The following is a 17,600-nucleotide window of genomic DNA, read 5'->3' as shown; positions in this document are numbered from 1 at the left end:
AACATCCAGGTTTTGCTCAGGGCTTACCTTCTCCAGGAAACAGGACAGATAATGGTTGAGAGGGCAGGCCCTAGAGTCAAACTACCTGAGATCCAATTTACTCGGGATACCTGCCTTGTAGTTCTGGGACCCTGGGTAAATTGCGAACTCCCTCTGTAGCTCAGTTTCCTTATTTATACAAGGTGGATAATGAAAAAAAAAAGCCTATTGTGTGAATTACCTACAGATTCCAATGAAACATGCATTAAAAGGGGTTAGCACAATAGTTGACACATGGCCAGTAAATGTGAGTGATGATTATTAACCTGTCCCAGGCTAAACCAGGGGCCACAGGTGCTGTGTTTATTTGCCTATTGTTCCAGAGTACTACATGGCAAAGTGGCAGGGACTGTGCCCATAACCCCAGTGCTTAGTATGTGACAGGCATGACATAGGTGAATGTGTTTTGGATGAACAGCCTTTGTAGAGATAATATAGGTTAGAGGTTGAAAGTAGGACTCTAAAGTCAAATGTCTTGGGTTTCAAATTCCAGACTTGGAAAGGTCTGGGCTTGGAGGTTAACTGTACTACTTCTTCGCTGTATGAACTTGGGAAACTTATATAATCACTCCATGTCTATTTCCTCATCTGTAAAATGGGCACAACAAATTACCCTCAACATAAAACTGTCATGAAGTTAGAAGAGGTGAAACCTGCAAAGTGCTTAGCACTGTGTCTATTGTCATTGTTGCTAGGCATTTGTAGACCCAGCCTTGAGCCCAATTCAGACAGTCAGACAGGCCAGCGAAGGCTCATGTGTAGAGAGAGAGGTCTGAGCGGAGCTTTGTCCACCCTCAGGCTGAGCTCAAACACTTGGAACCCCTTTTCCAAACCCCTGCTACAAAATGATTGCCCTCAATCAAGGATGGAAACTCCTTCATGGGTTCTGCGGAACTTCCTTACAAAATGAGCTTTTAGGAGTGCAGGGACACCAAGCCCTGGGCATTGCCAAAAGAAGTCCCTCTTGCATAAAATGGTCTAGAACAGCTTCACAGCCAGGTAGCGGGAGGGACGGGGCCCAGTTTATGCTTCCATGAGGTTGAGATTACAGTTCCACATTTTGTGGGGATCTGACACTAATTCGGTGCAGCCTTGCTGACTGGTCAATATTTTGGAGACGACCCAAAAGTTATCTCCCAAATAGTGGGAGACAAATTCCCAAGTCCCAGTGGGGTGCAAGGGAATGTGAAGGGGCACATTTTCAGCATGACCTGGGACACACATTCCTTCATGCTTGGCGAGACCTGAGCACAGATGCCATTGCCAGTTTAATTAGAGAGTCAGCAGGTGGGGGCGGGGGCCACTGTGTGACTGCATGCGCTGACTCCCACGAGCTGTAATTACAGGCGGGGTCTGCCTTAGACAGTAGATTTGTTACAGGCAGGAATGGCACAAAGGGCTGTCATGAGCTGGCCGGTCCTGAGTGTGTGCTTTTAAAGTGCAGCCACGAACACATCCTAACGAAAAGTTAGATCCCTTTGGAAACACTGAGAGGCCGCACAGGGCTTCAGCATCAACCTGAATGTCTCAGGGCCCAGTGGATTGAATGTGAGATTTGGCATTTGAGAGACCTGGGTTCAATCTAGCTCTGTTCTGTGGCCTCAGATGATTTGCCTCCAATGAACAAATGTGTTCAGTGGATATACTGTGCCTTCATTTCGGGTCAGTAAAATGAGATTGATGTTAGAATAAAACGAATTCATGATTATAAAGAGGCTGACACATGGGAGACAGTAAATATGACTTCTCTCTCCCCTCTAGTTAGTAAATGTTTGAAAAGAAACTTAGCAAGGCAGGTTAGAATGCCCTTATGTTCATGCCTAGTGATGTCTGAGAGACACGATGGGAACACATGGCTGCAGGTCCTTGCTCTTCAACGTACCATCCCTTCAACAGCCTATCCATGGAGTGCCTGCGTGTGCCAGGAACAGCTCCTGGCATTTGGGACACATCAGTGAACAAGCAGGCTCTTCTCCGCCTGCATGGGGCTTCTAGTTCTGTGGGACATGCTGACAATATACAGCGCATCTATGTGATATGGACTGTCCAGGGGTGATAAGGACCAAGATTAGTGCACAGGGCAGGGAACCGGAAAGGGGATGGGCGTGCTGGCCGGTGAGGGTCCCAGTTGTGCCCTGGGGAGCTGGGTTAGGCATCGTGGAGGATGACTGAGTCCAGACTGGAGAGGGTGGGGGTCAGACATTGGACACCTGGGTGAGGGGGAGCAGCGAGGCCTGTGGGGTCAGTGGAGTGATGAGGGCAGAGGAGCAGGGGTGAAGCCAGAGAGAACAGAGGGCTGGGTGCCTGGGACAGCATCACCCTATCTTTTGCTTCACTCAAGGCCCAGAAGAAGGGCTCTCCCATTGTGGTTTGCAAATGTGACCTGCCAGAGAGCACGGAGCACAGGGCAGGACAGGCTGGGTGTCCTTGCATTGGCCCAGGCACTGCAGAGTCTCATTAAGGAGCCAACTGGCCCCTCAGCAGTGCTTCCCCCAGCTCTGTCTCCTGCTGCAAACCCCAAGGCCAGTGCATTCTGCAGGCCACACTGCCTTCTTTGCAAGGAATGGCCCTTCCTCCTCTTGGACTGAGGGCTCTCCTTCTCTCTGAGGCTGTCTTTGCTGCCCACATCTCTGGAGCCCCTCGCTGGGCAAACCTCCCCCTGGCTCTCCATGAGTTCCACACCCACCTAGAGCTAAGGTGCCTGCCTGGAGGTCCCCAATAGGAGGGTCTCCTCCATTTGTTTCATCCAGATGCTCCCAGCCTGGTATGCATGCTGAGAGCATGCCTACATGGTGGTCTCCAGCTGTCTTACAGCCTCTTTACCCTATGGCCATCTGGCTACGCCAACCTCCATCAAGGTCACTGATGGCCTTGCAGAGGCCCACCAGCAGACACCCCATCCCCTCACCTCTCCATCTCTTCCCAGTTGGCTCTGCCTCAGGCTCATTTCTGGAGTTCCCTTCTGCTATCTCTGCCTACTCTTGAAAGCCAAGGCTCCCAGCTGCCACCCTTTCCCCTTTTCCTCCCCTTCTGTCCATGAATGCTTATGGAATGGCGCCATTTCCTCTTCTTGCTTCAAGAATGACCTGTTAAGCTAAAGATTCCCGTCTCTCTCCAGTTTGACCCTCACACCTTCATATCCAAATGCCTCACATCACCTGGAAGTTTCTCAGGCCCCTCAAACTCAACATAGGCACAGTTTAACTTTGTCATCCACATGCGTTCTTCCTCACCTCTAGAGCCTTCCCCTCCTATTTTCCTATCCCTAGTGACTAAGACCAGCTCTCAATTACCTGATTAAAACACAGGTATTTCCTGACTGCTCCTGTGATTGTTCCCCTCTTCCCCTACATTTTGCTGTCTCCTGTTCCTACGATCTTCCTTCTGAGTGAGACCTGCCCCCACCTCCAGTCCACCCCTACTGCTATCCTAGTTCCTGGCACATCTCCTCTACCCACGCTGGGGCAGAAGCAGAGATGCTGCTCCTAGCAGGGGCTTGGGGGAGGAATGTACTGTACACAGAGGCCTGTAGTCAATTTTTGCTTATTGATTATGCTCCAACTTTTGAAAAATGGTTGTAACATCACAGGTTTGGGAAGAAGGAGACACAGAGCACCTGCTTGCAAGAGCACCTGCTTCTTGCAAGGCTATCTGAATGGATGAGTGAATGAATAACTGAATGCCCCAGAATTCTCTAGAGCTCTGAGGTCGATGGAGACACAATACTCCTTTGTTCGTTTGAGGAACATGAATTAAAGACCAACCTTGTGTTGGCCAGAAGCTGAGGATTCCAAATGAACATGACACAGTTCCTGTCATGGAGCAGAGCTTGGTGTAGCCAGTGGGGTCAGCTGGTGAATGAGCAAAGTGCTCTGCAAATCCTGGGTGGCCGTTTGCATCCAGTGGAAGGCATCACGCAGTGGAGGGAGGGTGGGTTTGGGAAGCAATGTGACCACGTCCTCATTTCCTCTCTTCCCCCAGCCCATTCCAATCAGCCTTCCCCCCACCTCACTCCGCTGAAATGGCCGTCATCAAGGTCTCCCATGACCTGCAAAAGCCCACTCTCTGCCCTCATCTCACTTGACTCTCTGTGACATTTGACCTTTGCTTCCTTTTGGAAATGCTTTCTTTTCTTGGCTTTTGTGACATCACATTTTCCTGGTTTTCCTCCAGATCTGTATCTATAGTTCTGACCTCTCTACTGAACTCCTAACTCATGTGGTCAACTGCTGATGCAAGATGTATCCCAAATCTGATCGTTTCTAACTGTGACTGTGTCCGCCACTCTAATTTACCAGCTCACCCCCTGGACTTCAGCAGCAGAGCCCAATCTGATCTCTACTTCCTGTGTCACATCTCCTAAGTTAATTTTCCATATACCTGCCAGAAATGTTCCTTTTTAAAACAAATGAATCAACAAAATCACCTTCTATTATTAGCTTGAAACATTTCAGTACCTGCCCACTGCAGGGAGAATAAAGCCACTTTTCTGATAGCCTGCAGTATCTCATAACTGGTCTTCTGCATACCTCTGACTTCCTCTCCTCCAGGTCCTCCAACCGGCCACAGGGTCTCCTAGCACTGACCTCCCTGTGACCTCCAAACAGCCAGGGCCATTCCTGCCCCAGGGTCTTTGCAGCAGCTCTGTACCTCGATCCAAATAGCTGGCTCCTCATTGCTCAGGCATCAGTCCAGAAGTCACCTCCTCTGAAAAGCCTTCCCTGACTGCCTCTAAAGTATTTTCCCCATTCTGTCACCTCCTCTACAATGGCCCCACTTCAGTGTTCTTCAGGGCATGTCTAAGATCCGAAATTCTTTATTCATTTACATCGTCTGTGTCCTTTCATGAGAAAATGAACTCTCCAAGTCAGGGGCTTTATCTGTTTGGGTTACAACTTTTCCCTCTAAAGCCTAGGAGAGAGTCCAGCACACAGGAGCCTCTGAATAGTCTGTGTTGGAGAGATGCTGCAGGGGTTAATGGTTGAGTGACTCCTGGCTTCACCACCCACCGTGGTGCTCGGGGACAAGGCCTGACTTCTCCATCAAGCACAGCTGGCTCAGGACCGAGGGCTCACTGCACTTTTAGGAACTCATGAAAGTATTTTCCTTTTAATTTATTTTGAAATCAGAAGAAAAAAAAATCTCACTCATAGGCGGGTGTTGAACAATGAGAATACATGTACATGGACACAGGGAGGGGAGCATCACACACTCAGGTCAGTTCGGGGGGTGAGGGAGGGACAGCAGGGGGTGGGGAAAGATAACGTGGGGAGAAATGCCAGGTATAGATGATGGGGGATGGAGGCAGCAAAGCACCTTGCCATGTGTGTATCTATGCAACAACCCTGCATGATCTGCACATGTACCCCAGATCCTAAAGTACAATTAAAAAAAAAAGTCAGTTAATAAAAAGAGTCAGTTAATGCGGAAAAAAAAAAAAAAGAAAATGTAATAATGAATCTAGCCTGGTTTACATTCATCTTTATACCAATGCAGTCATGAAATACAATTTTTAATATTTTGGGGAGGACAAGTCAATCCTTCTGATCCTCAGCTTTCTCTGAACGGTAATCCCAGCTCACAGGCCACTGGGGAGAATTAGACAAAGTGATGTGCAAGTGTCAGCCGTGAGGGGTAATGTGGGGTTACAGCTCCAGGGTGGAGGGTTTACAGTGTGTGAGGGCAGCCTAGAGCCATGAGACCTCCAGCGCTCTCTGGGTGTTGGGAGATACCTCTTTTGCTTCTTCTAACACTGCAGGAGACGGAAGTTCGGGAGGGTCTCACTGTGTCCATTCGAAGGCTAAAGAAACTGCAGCTCAGGCTAGTTCAGCAACTCTCCTAAATGGTGTGGTTAAAACTAAGAATTGTGACCCATTTTCCTGAATCCAGGTCCTCGCGATGCTCTGGGTTCAGACCCTAACACCCACCCAGCCCTGAGTGCTGGGGATTTAAGGCAGCAGTGCCTCCTTTCAGGAAATTGCACACACGCTGGAAACTCCTGCATGCTTCTCTTACTATAATCTGTCACCAAAGGCTGGATATTCCTGTGCCGGGGCTCGTGCCAGCGCCTTGGCTGCCAGGTGCTGCTCTCCAACTCTCACATGAGCTGCCCTCCCCCAACTCCTCCCCACAGGGCCCCCACTCCACCTGCTCCCAGACGAGGCCAACTTGTGGCCAAGCACAGGGGCACGGCGGAGGAGCTCTGGTTCTGATTTTTCTCGCCTTCCTTGGAGATGCCTGTGCTTGGAAGGGAAGGCAGAACATTGCATCTTGGAACAAATCTGCTTTTGATCATGCAAATGAATGCCTGGTTAATGTAGGCAGACTGTCAATTTCACCAGTTAGAAAGAGAAAGGAAAGGGGGGGAAATTCCCCATGACAGCGACTGATGAAGAATTTCAATAGAAAGCTGCTACTTCAGAAAATAAGATCATTTGCCGTGAATGGAGAACATCTCAGGCAGCCCTGATGCCCCACTGGTAGGTTGCTAACTTTGCTGGGTGTCATTAGGACTCCTCGGGTGGGCCATAGGTGGCCTGGGGTGGTATGTGTGGAGGGCGCTCAGGGGAACTTCATGGAGCCCCTACCCACCCTCTGTCTTTGGCCGGAGGGAAATGGGTGGGTCTCTGCTGAGGCGGTGGGTGGCTCCAGAGGGCAGGACTTGGGGCAGGAGGCTCCACTCCTGTCCCTCCATGACTTCCCTGGGAAGCTGTATTGCATGTTTGTGGACTGGGATCTGGCTGATACTTATGCAGCGCTGGCGTGAGGAGAGAACATGCGTTCGTGTTTACTACCATTTGGAAAATCCATCTCAGGTCAGCTGAGGTGGTTCAGAGGTTGGACATTCTCTGTGTTCCTGCTTTCTGTGGATAACTATCTGAAGAAGGGGCAACAGCTTTGGACACTAATCTTAATATTAAAATTAAAAAATTAAATGAAAAAATGAACATTTATTGAAGCCAAACTATTTTCCAGATATTGGTGTATATTTGAATTCTTGAACATCTTTATGAGAATATTTACTAATTATCTCCCAATCACATACATAGGGAAACTGAGGCTCGGGCTCTGGGTAACTTGGATGCTTGTGATTGCAACCCAAGGACCCAAGACACTCTCCCTGCTCTGTTGACAGATGACCCAGGGAGCAGGGTCCTGGTCAGTTCCTGGCTATTGTGTCACTCCAGCTGACAGTGCTGCTATGGGGCCCAGCGGTACCTGATCCCCACCTCCTGAGGTCTTGGAATAGACGTCCATCTTTCCTTATTGTATGTATCAATGGTGTTTCCATTGTTTGCCTTATTTATTTTCATCTGACTGCAAGCCCTTTTTAGGGGAGGAATTCAATTTGTATTTTATGCTGAAACACCTGGTCTAGCATCTGGCAGCTAGCAAGTGACCTTGTAAATATTGCATGACTAAACAAACAGGTGTTGGTATTACAGAAACATGCTGGACACCCTGTTTAGGTGGATGTGGCAATTTACTGCAATTGATATGTCCTGTTTCTCAGCCCTAGATGGGGGAGGAGGAGCTGGGTGGGTATCAAAGGACAGAGGATGGAGTAAAAGGCATTGTTGGGATTGAGGCCCTCTGGAACCTGCCATCTTCAGGTCCTTCTTGGCTGATGGTGGTTGGACCCAGGTGCCATGGAGCCTTCTGTGGGGAGAACAGAAATGCACAAACCCAACTCTAAATTCAGGTTGGGAGCAGGCTGAGGCAAGGGAGGGCAACCAAAGGGCACATTGGGGTGAATTCCAGAAGGAGCTTCCTCACTATTGGGAGAGTGGGAGCATAGCTCGTAGCTCAGTTTCCACTTAGGCATCCACTGTACCTTCTTGCAGTTCTGCGTGGGGCAGAATCCTGAGGATCTCTCTGAGCAATGCTTGCATATGGTAGGGGTAAAGTGGTGCTAACACATACCTTTTCTTGTGTTTAGCACAGATGGGGTCATGGGTAGAGACCCCCTGCTCCATTTGGGGTCAGAGACCTGCAGTGGAGACTTGGCTTTGCAAAGGACTAGTTAGCTGACCTAGAAACTGGTAAACCTCACTAAGCCTTTCTTCCTCAGAAAAAAAGAAGGTGTTAAATACTGGTTCATGGTTCCCTACCTCACAGCCGTATGATTTATATAAAGTAAAGTAAGAGCCTGAGTTACTTCACTTAGGATAACCCCTAAGGTTACTAAAATTTTAAAATTATAAATAAATCAATAAATTACTACAGAAAAAAAAAGAATGTGGTAAAATTGCAAAGCCTTTTGTACATAGTAGCCCTTATTCTATCTGGGTTTGCAAACATTTCAGTACCCAGCCTACTGTTGATGTTAGATGGAAGGCTTTTGGAGGAAGGCCTGGCTTTTCCCAGAGTGCTGTCATGGAAAAAGGATGGCTTTAGAGGCAGATGGAACCTGGGTTTGAATTCTGGTTTTTCTCTGAAAAATAGTAATAATAATCCCCACCTTGTAGTTGTGAGGGTAAATTATTTCATTGAAGACTTTTAGGTTAGGGCCCAGCATATAGTCAGTTCTTCATATTTTCATTCATTCATCCCAGTGAATGTTTACCGTGTGCCTGTTGTGTGCAATGTGTCTAGCAGAACTGGACACATTTCTAGGCACCAGAGATATAGCAGTTTCAAACATTCTAGTTGGGAAAGAAAGATAATAGATAAATACATAATATGTCAAGAGATACGAGTGCTGTGGTGGGGTGTGGGATGTGGGGATAGAGAAGGCTAGGGATATGGCTTCCCTCCCAATTCAAGTAGTCAAGCAAGGTCCCTCTGAGAAGCAAACCCTGAAGGAAGTAAGGCAGTGAGTTACCTAGGGGAAGAACATTCCAGAAGAGGAAACAATAAATACCAGGGTGCTGATGTGGGATATGCTCAGCCTATTTGAGAAACTCTAAAGGGGAAAACCACAGTGAGGCAGGGGGGAACAGCAGGAGGTAAGGTCAGAGAGCTAACAGAAGTAACATCAAACAGGCTCTGGCAGTTAATGGAAGACTGGATTTTCCTTTGCATGAGAAAAGGCCACTGGAAAGAAGGCTCGGAGTAGAGGAGTAAAATGGTCTGACTTATAAAGGGATTGCTCTGTCTTCTGTGCTTCTCATAGATTATAAGAGGCAAGACAGGTGCAGAGAGAGAGAGTTGGGGGCTACCACAAAAATCCCAAAGAAAATGGCTGGATCAGGTGGATTTGCTGATAGAATGCTGGTAGGATATGAGACAGCAGCGTCAGGAATGACTTGTGGTTTTGAGCCTGGGTACAGAAGGATGAGTTGTTTAGTTGCTGAGCTGTTTGCTAAGATGGCGATGACTACAGAAGAACATGCTGATTGGGGATGGGAGCAGAGGTGGAATCAGCAGTCCACTTTGGCTGTGTTATTGATGAGACACTATGAGACATATAAGTGAAGATGTCAAGTGGACATTGGCTAAACCAGTTCAGAGTTGAAGGGAAAAGTCCAGGAGGAATAAATTTGGGCACAAACACATGCTTAGTTTAATAGATGTCCACGTGCAGTGGCACTGAGTTGTGAGCTGGCTTCTAATCCCCCATCAACACTCTCCTCCTGCAGGTAGTCCTCCTCACCAGTCAGCACCTAGATGAGTTCTCAGCAGGAGGCAGGCTCACAAAGGCTGCTCAGTGGCTGCACTAATGCATGTCACAAGGGAATGAATCAAGAAGTAAAGCCAGGAAGGGACCGTCTAACCAATGAATAAATGAGCTTGGGAAACACTGCCCTGTGGTTGGTGTCTGGGATGACTGCCATGGAGTAGGGCTAGGAGTTGCTCTGCTGTGCCCTCAGAGGGGTTTCTCTATCTGGGGATGCCTGACTTCACTGCTGGCCTCCCCAGCCAGGCCCCTATTTGGCAGTGAGTCTCCTGCTAGTAGACCCATCTTTCTTTGCAAGTGAACGAAGTAAGCTTTCTTTAAAAACCTTAGAGACAAACTCAATGAGAAGAATGCAAATGCATCGTTGAGTAGAGATCCCAGTCCTCTGGATTCAGGTCGCTGGGTGGACTGGTTAAGGAATTCAGGACAAAGTTAGGACACTTCCAGATATTCCTGGGACCGTGCTTAAACCAGGGAAGTCCAAGGCAGCCACAAGTACAGTCAGTCATCCCTCTCACAATGAACAAGCATAATCAGAAAACATGAGCCTGGGCTAACCTCTGGACACCACGGTCCCAGATCTGCCAATAAGAACCACCACCCTCACCGTCCCTGATGGACTGGATTTCTACTGCCTTGGGAGAGGTCTGGGAACTAATCACAGGGCCTCCCTCCTCCCTAGCCCCATCAGCCCTTTCTAGGCCTATCCCAAGGCTCCTGGAAATATAAAAGTAGTTCTTCCTCTTTCAAAAGTCAAAGATGGCCATGGTAAGTTTTCAGTGCATGGTCCAAAGAACCAGAACTGTGAGAACACAGTGTCTTCTGCACAGACACTGTGCCTCCCCTGTAGGACACTGTAAGATAGGGAGGTGAGTGGGAAAGAGTCCCAGGTCAGTGGCCAGCTCCATCCCAGTCTGCCCATGCCTCAGAGGACTGTCTCCAGGGCAGAGAGTGTTTAGGGGCAGCCAGGGAATACTAAGATTAGAACTTCCATTTCTTTCTCATGCTTTAACATTCTTTTGTTTCAATAAAGGGTTTATAATAATTCAGAGTATTAGTACAGGAGTACACATGTATCTAATTTATACTTAAATAACTAAACTTCCTATTTCCTAACTGATGAGGGGCTTGACCAGAAGCAACTTGAAGGCCCCTATTTTAGAGACTACCAACTGTGAGACAGTGGAGGAGAGCGGCCCCTTTCAGTCCTTCCTGAATGGTTGTCTTGTCCAATAATAAAGTCACAGCCCCTCGGGGTGAGGGCTGTGCTGTATACGCGTGCTTGGCAGAAAAATGTTGAAATGGACTAGGTACAAATGGTATTTCGCCTTGGCTGTGAGTTAGCCAAATGAAAGCTGAGGGTGACTAAGCTCCACTTGACACCATCCCCTTGCAACAAACACATACTCACACACTCACACACACACACACCCTCAGAGAGGACTCTATCACTGCTCACATGCCACACCCACCTTCCAGATGGGAACCTTCAGAAATCAACTTCATATTCTAGCCTCACAAGCCCTGCTTCTTTCTCTCTATATACATGTACACATAAATGTATATAATATGTAACATATTATGCATGTCTACATATATACAACAATAGTAATAATTCATAATATTCTTTCTCACATTTCTACACCTCCAGAGGTAGCCAATGTTAATTGCATGTTGTGAATCTTTTCACTCCGTTATCCTTCTATGCAGAAAATATACAAATATACACATTTATAAATATAAAGATATGTACAGCTTGGTTTTTAAAAATATGAATGCTATCTTAATTTCATATTCCTCTGCATCTTTTTTGTCATGTGTCACAGGCATCCCTTGGGCCAGCAGAGATAAATCTAGCTCATTCTTTTTAACATCTGCATAATATTTAATTGTTTGTATCTTAATTTAGTCAACTATTTCCCTGTTAATGGACATTTGAGTTGCTTCCAACTTTTTGCCACAATAATCAATGCTGTGATAAATACTCTTGTATATATGTCATGTAAGGCTGGAACTTTTATTACCATAGGATAGAGTCCCCAAGGTGAAACATATTACCCAAAGGAAATAGTATTATCCAAAGGAACTCAGGATCCTGTTGGTTGCTTTCACGATTTAATAAAATCTGAGTTACGCTGCCTTATATTCAACAGAGCCAACAGAGACCCGCGTCATGCGTGTGCAGGGAGGGTGCTCTCTACCCATGCCTAGAGTGGTCCTCTCTCTGTGCCTCATGCACATGGGGCTTCCCCTCCTCAGGTCTGACCACTTACAAGGCTTTGGTCAAGAGTAGCATGTCCAAGGCAGGGAGGGGCAGGCAGAGAAGCATGTGCTCAGACTCTTCCAGAGTTAGCCACATCCTAGCGAGTGGCTGTGACTGCTGGTGAGAGCAGGAGCTGTGCATTCAAGCAGGCTGCAGACCTCACAGCTCACTCCCACTTCTCTGTGCCTCCAGCAAGCTGTACAAAACTGCACGTTTGCCAGGTGCATTGTGCATGCTCTCTTTACTAAGAAATGTAACTTGGAAGGCTGGTGCTTTGGTGTGTTTTTCAGGATTGGGAAAGGGTGATGATTTAATAAGAGTCCCTTCACCCCCCTGCCTCCTGACTTCTCAGTTCTCAGTATGACAAGCATCCTTCATGAAACAGGTAGCATGGCCCAGACGTGTCTTCTAACTTGGAGCCCTGGGCTGCAGAGCTTCTGGGACAGCTCCAGTTTTTCACAGTGACTTGTTGACAGCTGTAATTTGTGGATGTGCCTGTGTTGCTCACTACCCTGCAAGTGTCTGATTTCTGAATCACCCCATTACCACCTCCTAAACTCACATAGGCATGGCACACAGCAGTTATTCAGCAATTGGTTATCTCTTGATCAAGTCAGATATTGAGGTCCAGAACCCTTAGGAAATGCCAGGCTGGAGATGTCCAAGGCCCCTTCCCTGCCTACCTTCACAGCCTTTGCTCTGTTGATGAGTCCGTCATCCTGAGAGCTCCCGATGAGCAGATCGACCTCTACCTGTAAAGTCCTCTTCAGAGCTCTAGCTGGAGCTTCCCGGAGGAACTGGCCATCGACCACAGGACTCCAGTAGTGGAAAGGGCCACTCACGGCCAGGAGCTGCATTGGATGCAACAATAATCAGTTGTCCTGGAATAATCAGTTGCATTGCTTTGGATAATGAGGTCTTAACCATACTGAATGCTAATGCTGGTTATCCATCAGGGACTCTACTGGGAAAAAATGACCAGGACAACTGGCAGGCAGGACACCATGTGACAAAGTCAGAGGCTGGAAGGTGAATGAATCTCACTCTTAGCAATGATGGTCTCCAGGGGAGCATCCCAGAGGTCACAGCAGATCCCCAGGGAGGGATGGGTAAGCCTGACCCTGTAGGTGGGTGAAGAAGGCAAGAGGGGACAGTGGTTGAAGAGGAGGCAGTGACTCTAACAGCTGACATTAACCAGCTTCGGTCGTGATCAAATTAGCCTGCATTTAGGGGAGCTGAGGATAAGACCTGCTCCAATTCTGTGAGTCCAGACTCACTGCTAAGATGGTCAGGCCATCAATTACAATAACAACAATTATTCCTGCTAGTGTTCCCTCCATTAATGCAAGCACCAGCCAGAGGCTTGGTTGGCAAGCAAGAACTTTGCAGGCCAGAAAGGGAACACATAGCTGTCCCATCTAAGGGAGTGAAGTGGCTCAAACCCACTGCCAGCTGTGAAGCCATGTCTGCAATGCTCAATACACGTAGCTGTGACCTGTTAACGGTTTGGTTCCCTGCCCACCATGGTCCTGGCATGGGCCAAAACCTTTCATATGTGTTACTTCATTTTCTCCTCCTACTCTATGAGGTATGTATGACTATTCCCATGTTATAAATAAGAAAAACAAATTGCAGAGGCATCTGTCTATCCTCAGTCCCCATGTTTGAACTGCTGCAGACTGTGGCACGTGCCCAGCTCTGGGGGTAGGGAATGCGAGTTCCAGCTCCCGCTGGTGGTCGGCCTCATGTGTGCTATGGCTGGGGTGGGTCACACCTTCTTTCTAGGTCTTCGTTTTCTATTTGTAAAAGACCAGGGAATGTCCCTTCCCAACTTGTACTTAAGTGCTCACCTTGGTCTGGGCATCATTGAGGACATTGGCAGGCTTCTGGCGGAGGCAGGACACCACTTCTTGGCTGGATGACATGGGGCAGCTGACCTCCTTTGCCAGAGCAACTGCCTGCTGCTGGGCCCTCTCATGGCTGATGATGGCGGCCGGGGAAAGTGCGGAGCCTCCCTGGAAGAGAAAGCAGCCTCAGGGCTGATGGTCCAGAGCATCTCTTGCTCCTGCTTACTTGGAGACCTCAGTGCCACATTGGTGCTGTGCAACTTTCCTCCAACCTTGGGGGTCCCAGGACCTGTTCTGGGGATGCACACAGTGCAGAGGTCACGACTGGTCAACAGCATATCAGCATGCAGTGTGGTATTGAACAGGTGTCTCCCTTGGCCTCTGTTTCCTAACCTGTGAAGTGAGGGGGTGCTACACAAGGGAACCTTCAGTCTTGGCTGTGCAGATGAATTTGTATATACAGGCAACAGGCTGATGGTTCTTTAACAGGATCAGAGATCGGCAAAGTCCTCTGGGAAGAGAACTCTGCAAAGATAGAACCTTCTCCCACCATCACCCCCAAGGGGGCTCCTTAAATAGCAAGCTTTCTTGGCTCCATTAAGGTCGAGTTGGACTTTAGAATAGAAGCCCGCCTAGGAGGTAATGAAAACACAGTCTTTGTAAGGGTAAACTGCTTCATCAAACTCAGCGTACTCTCTGTTAAAATAACAGGTTTCTTCTTTCTAACGATGTAAGTAGTAGGAGCTAGGTTCCAGGAAGTTCATCTCTGCCTAGATTATTGGTAGGATTGGGTCATCTGCCCTGGGAGGAACAAGTGAGCTGAGTGGGGTCTTGACCAGGGTGCAATTCCAGGGCACATCCTCTATGGGTCTCCCCGTAGCTCAGACACTGGCTGCGCACTGAAGGCCCATGGATAACTAGGGGAGGCAGTGGTGGCGACACCAGGGCCGCTGCTCTTCCCCATGCTACTGCCACTCACAATAATAACAGCAATCACTGTGGATCGAGGACTTCGACAAACTCACTCAAGAGGTTCTGTATTTTAATTCATTGGATCCTCACAGCAACTGTGTAAGTCAGTTGCTCGTACTGTCCCATTTAACAGTTATGTAGGAGGCAGAGCTGGGATCTGACCCCAGTGGCCAAACACTTAGCCACTGTGAAGTGGACCTTTCATACACCTGGTAGGTTCCTGATGAAAGGTGGTGACACTGTTGTTACAATGATCTCTGTTAATTGTCAAGCTCAAGAAGGGACCTGGGCCTGGGGTCAGAGGCAAAGCTGGACAGTCAGAATCTCAGCCAGAGGCAAGGAAAAACACAAGTGCATGGAATTGGGGGATCCCAGACATGGCCGCTGTGAGACTGGTGTCAGAGAAGCTTTTGTAATGGCTCTGGGCTTCTCACAGGCTTGGCAACTTGGTCTATAGACTCCAGAAAGGGCTGGGATATATACATGATTTTCTGTCCTTAATTGCTTAGACAAACTCTGAGTCTCCTGGTTCTGCTTTAAAACAAAGCAAGGCTCCTTTGCTACACGATCTCTAGCCAGTGGCTCACTCTGATCTCCAGCATTTTTAAAAGAGAGAGAATTCTAACTCCCAGGATCCTCTGAGAAGCAGCAACAATCAAAGTAACCTACTCAGCCAGGCCAAGGCCCAGAATTCAATGACCCAAGGAACAAGGGTCAATATGATTTGGCCTACTGTTGAGTCCCTGTTTATTTTTCTAACAATGAACAGGGCAGCTTTTCTGAGAACCACTGGATGTACTTTAAATTTAAAAAAACACACACACACAGAGAAAATATACACATAATCAAAATATTCAAGCTCAAAACTCCATGTTCTGAATGGCAAAGTGCAGAAGGTCCTGCAGGCAGGCAGAGAGGACATGTGAGAGTCAGGATGGGGCCCCCTCTGACAGTTGCAATATTTTCTTCAGCTATAAAAAGCCAGGGATCCTGATCTGGTGAGGAAGTGGTTAAACGCGTGGGTCACATTGATATTACAAGATGGCTTAGAGAACTTTTCTTTCTCTTAAAGCATTTTGTTTAAATTGATCTTTCTGAAGGAAACATTTTTTCACCATGGAAAATTGGTGTTTAAGCAAGCCAACGGTCGACTCCGCGTTCCCTTTAATGCACCCGACTAGAGACAAGGCACTCGGGGACAGAACGGGAGTTGCTGGGCAGAGATGTGCAGACAGCATGGGTTCTGTGGCAGAAGGGCTCGGTCTGAACCCCAGCTGCATTACCCCTGCTGAAGTGGGCTTGGGCAAGTGGCCATCTGTGATGAGAACAATACACCAGACTTCACAGTATCACCGCAAAGATGCTTGAGGCCAGGTAGCTGAAAAAGGGTGTCCTCTGCACAGTGGGAGCGATGGCTGCACTGTGGTTAGTGCAGTGACATTCATGGGACCTCACAGGATGTAAAGGGATCAGGTCTTCTCAGTCCACCTAGTCATACCTACACGTCCACAGCTCTGGGCCCCAGCTTTATCTAAATCTGACCTATCTATTCAATGGCAATGAGTTTCCATTGGTCGTGTGTTTGTTTGTTCGTTTGTTTTTTAACTTTAAAAATAGTTCAGACCAAAACCACAATTGCTGACCACTGCTTTCCTTTTTGGGGCCTCAGAACATGGTGAGTTGCCTTGACCTCAGTCACTATGGTCACTCTGGAGTCAAGACCTTCCCCTGGCCACGCACACATATCCACACACACAGCCACAGATGGAAACACACACACTGCAATCAAGGAGTTTATTGCTATTGCTTCTCAGAGGATCCTGGGAGTTAGGATTCCCTCTCTCTTTTAAAAATCCTGGAGATTAGAGTGAGCCACTGGCTGGAGATCACATAACATAGGAGCATTGCTTTGTTTTAAAGCAGCACCAGGAGACTCGGAGTTTGTCCAAGTTGGTTAAGGACACACACACACACCAACGGAGACATACACTTACACACACATATGCTTACATGCACACATGCTTACACACAGAGCTACAGACAGAAAAACACACTTACATACATAAACACTGCCACAGATGTAAACACACAGTCATAGAGACATACTCACACAGAGATACACACTTATACACACAGACATGATCACATAAAAAAAACACAAGCATACACTCATGGACACAGGGAGACCCGCACTTACAAAAACACAGTCACAGAAACATCCAGCTACAGAAAGAAATATACACCTACACACATACACACTTACATAAGCACAGAAAGACACACACAGACACACAGTCACCAAGACACACACACACACAGTCATAGATACATATTCAAAGATATACACACACAGACACACACAGACACCTACAGACAGACTCATACACTCAGACACATCCATACAAATACACATACACACATACACACAAACACACACACACATAGCTGCCCTTGTTGAAATGGACCCTTGGGCATTTCGCAGGAGGAATCCCTCCTGTGGCCTCCCCAGAGCAGCTCCAGTAAGCAAAGCAACAAGGAGTAGGTTGGGCAGCTCCCTGGACAAGCAGGAGGTCTGGCAGCCCTGCCCTCCTCAGAGGGCATCCGTGCCTCAGAGGGTCCTCTGGGTGGACTCCACCCCCCTCCTGGAACCGCTTACACTTCTCAGCCCCTCCCAGGAACGTGGATCTCCATCTGCAGTGTGTTTGCCTCACAGGGAAAGGGGAAGAATGGGAAGCCCAGTAAAGAGGTGCCCAGTGAGTTCGTCATCCATCAGGCACTGTGTGGAATCGAGGAGTTAATTCCTGCAAAGTCCTTGCAGCCCCGCACAGACACAACAATGAAGAGGAGAATGAACATCAAA

At 47.9% G+C, this 17,600-nt stretch overlaps 2 protein-coding genes across 6 annotated transcripts in view; one reads left to right on the top strand and one right to left on the bottom strand.

The window, feature by feature from the left end:
* The window catches only part of TG (thyroglobulin), a 272,807-nt gene that overhangs the window by 30,327 nt on the left and 224,880 nt on the right, over positions 1-17,600 (bottom strand). For all 3 annotated transcript variants that reach the window (XM_032253934.1, XM_032253944.1, XM_032253951.1), the window contains 2 exons: positions 13,772-13,936; positions 12,605-12,772 (listed from right to left, as the gene is read on the bottom strand). In XM_032253934.1, coding sequence (XP_032109825.1) covers positions 12,605-12,772; positions 13,772-13,936 — 333 coding nt within the window. The remainder of the gene's footprint in view (positions 1-12,604; positions 12,773-13,771; positions 13,937-17,600) is intronic.
* SLA (Src like adaptor) overlaps positions 5,529-17,600 on the top strand; it is a 67,933-nt gene continuing 55,861 nt past the window's right edge. Inside the window, exons 1-2 of one of the 3 annotated variants that reach the window (XM_032254002.1) lie at positions 5,529-6,518; positions 7,175-7,307. Coding sequence is in view for 1 of the 3 variants with exons in the window: in XM_032253981.1 (XP_032109872.1) it covers positions 6,508-6,518 (11 nt within the window). In the remaining 2 variants the exon portion in view is untranslated. The remainder of the gene's footprint in view (positions 6,519-7,174; positions 7,308-17,600) is intronic. The other 2 variants (XM_032253981.1, XM_032253991.1) reach the window with 2 other exon arrangements.

Source organism: Sapajus apella, unplaced genomic scaffold (genome assembly GCF_009761245.1).
Source record: "Sapajus apella isolate SASKATOON/1434 unplaced genomic scaffold, GSC_monkey_1.0 scaffold3, whole genome shotgun sequence".
In the NCBI taxonomy this organism is placed as follows: domain Eukaryota; kingdom Metazoa; phylum Chordata; class Mammalia; order Primates; family Cebidae; genus Sapajus; species Sapajus apella.
Note: the sequence above shows the minus strand (reverse complement) of the source record. Positions and strands in the feature narration are given on the sequence as shown.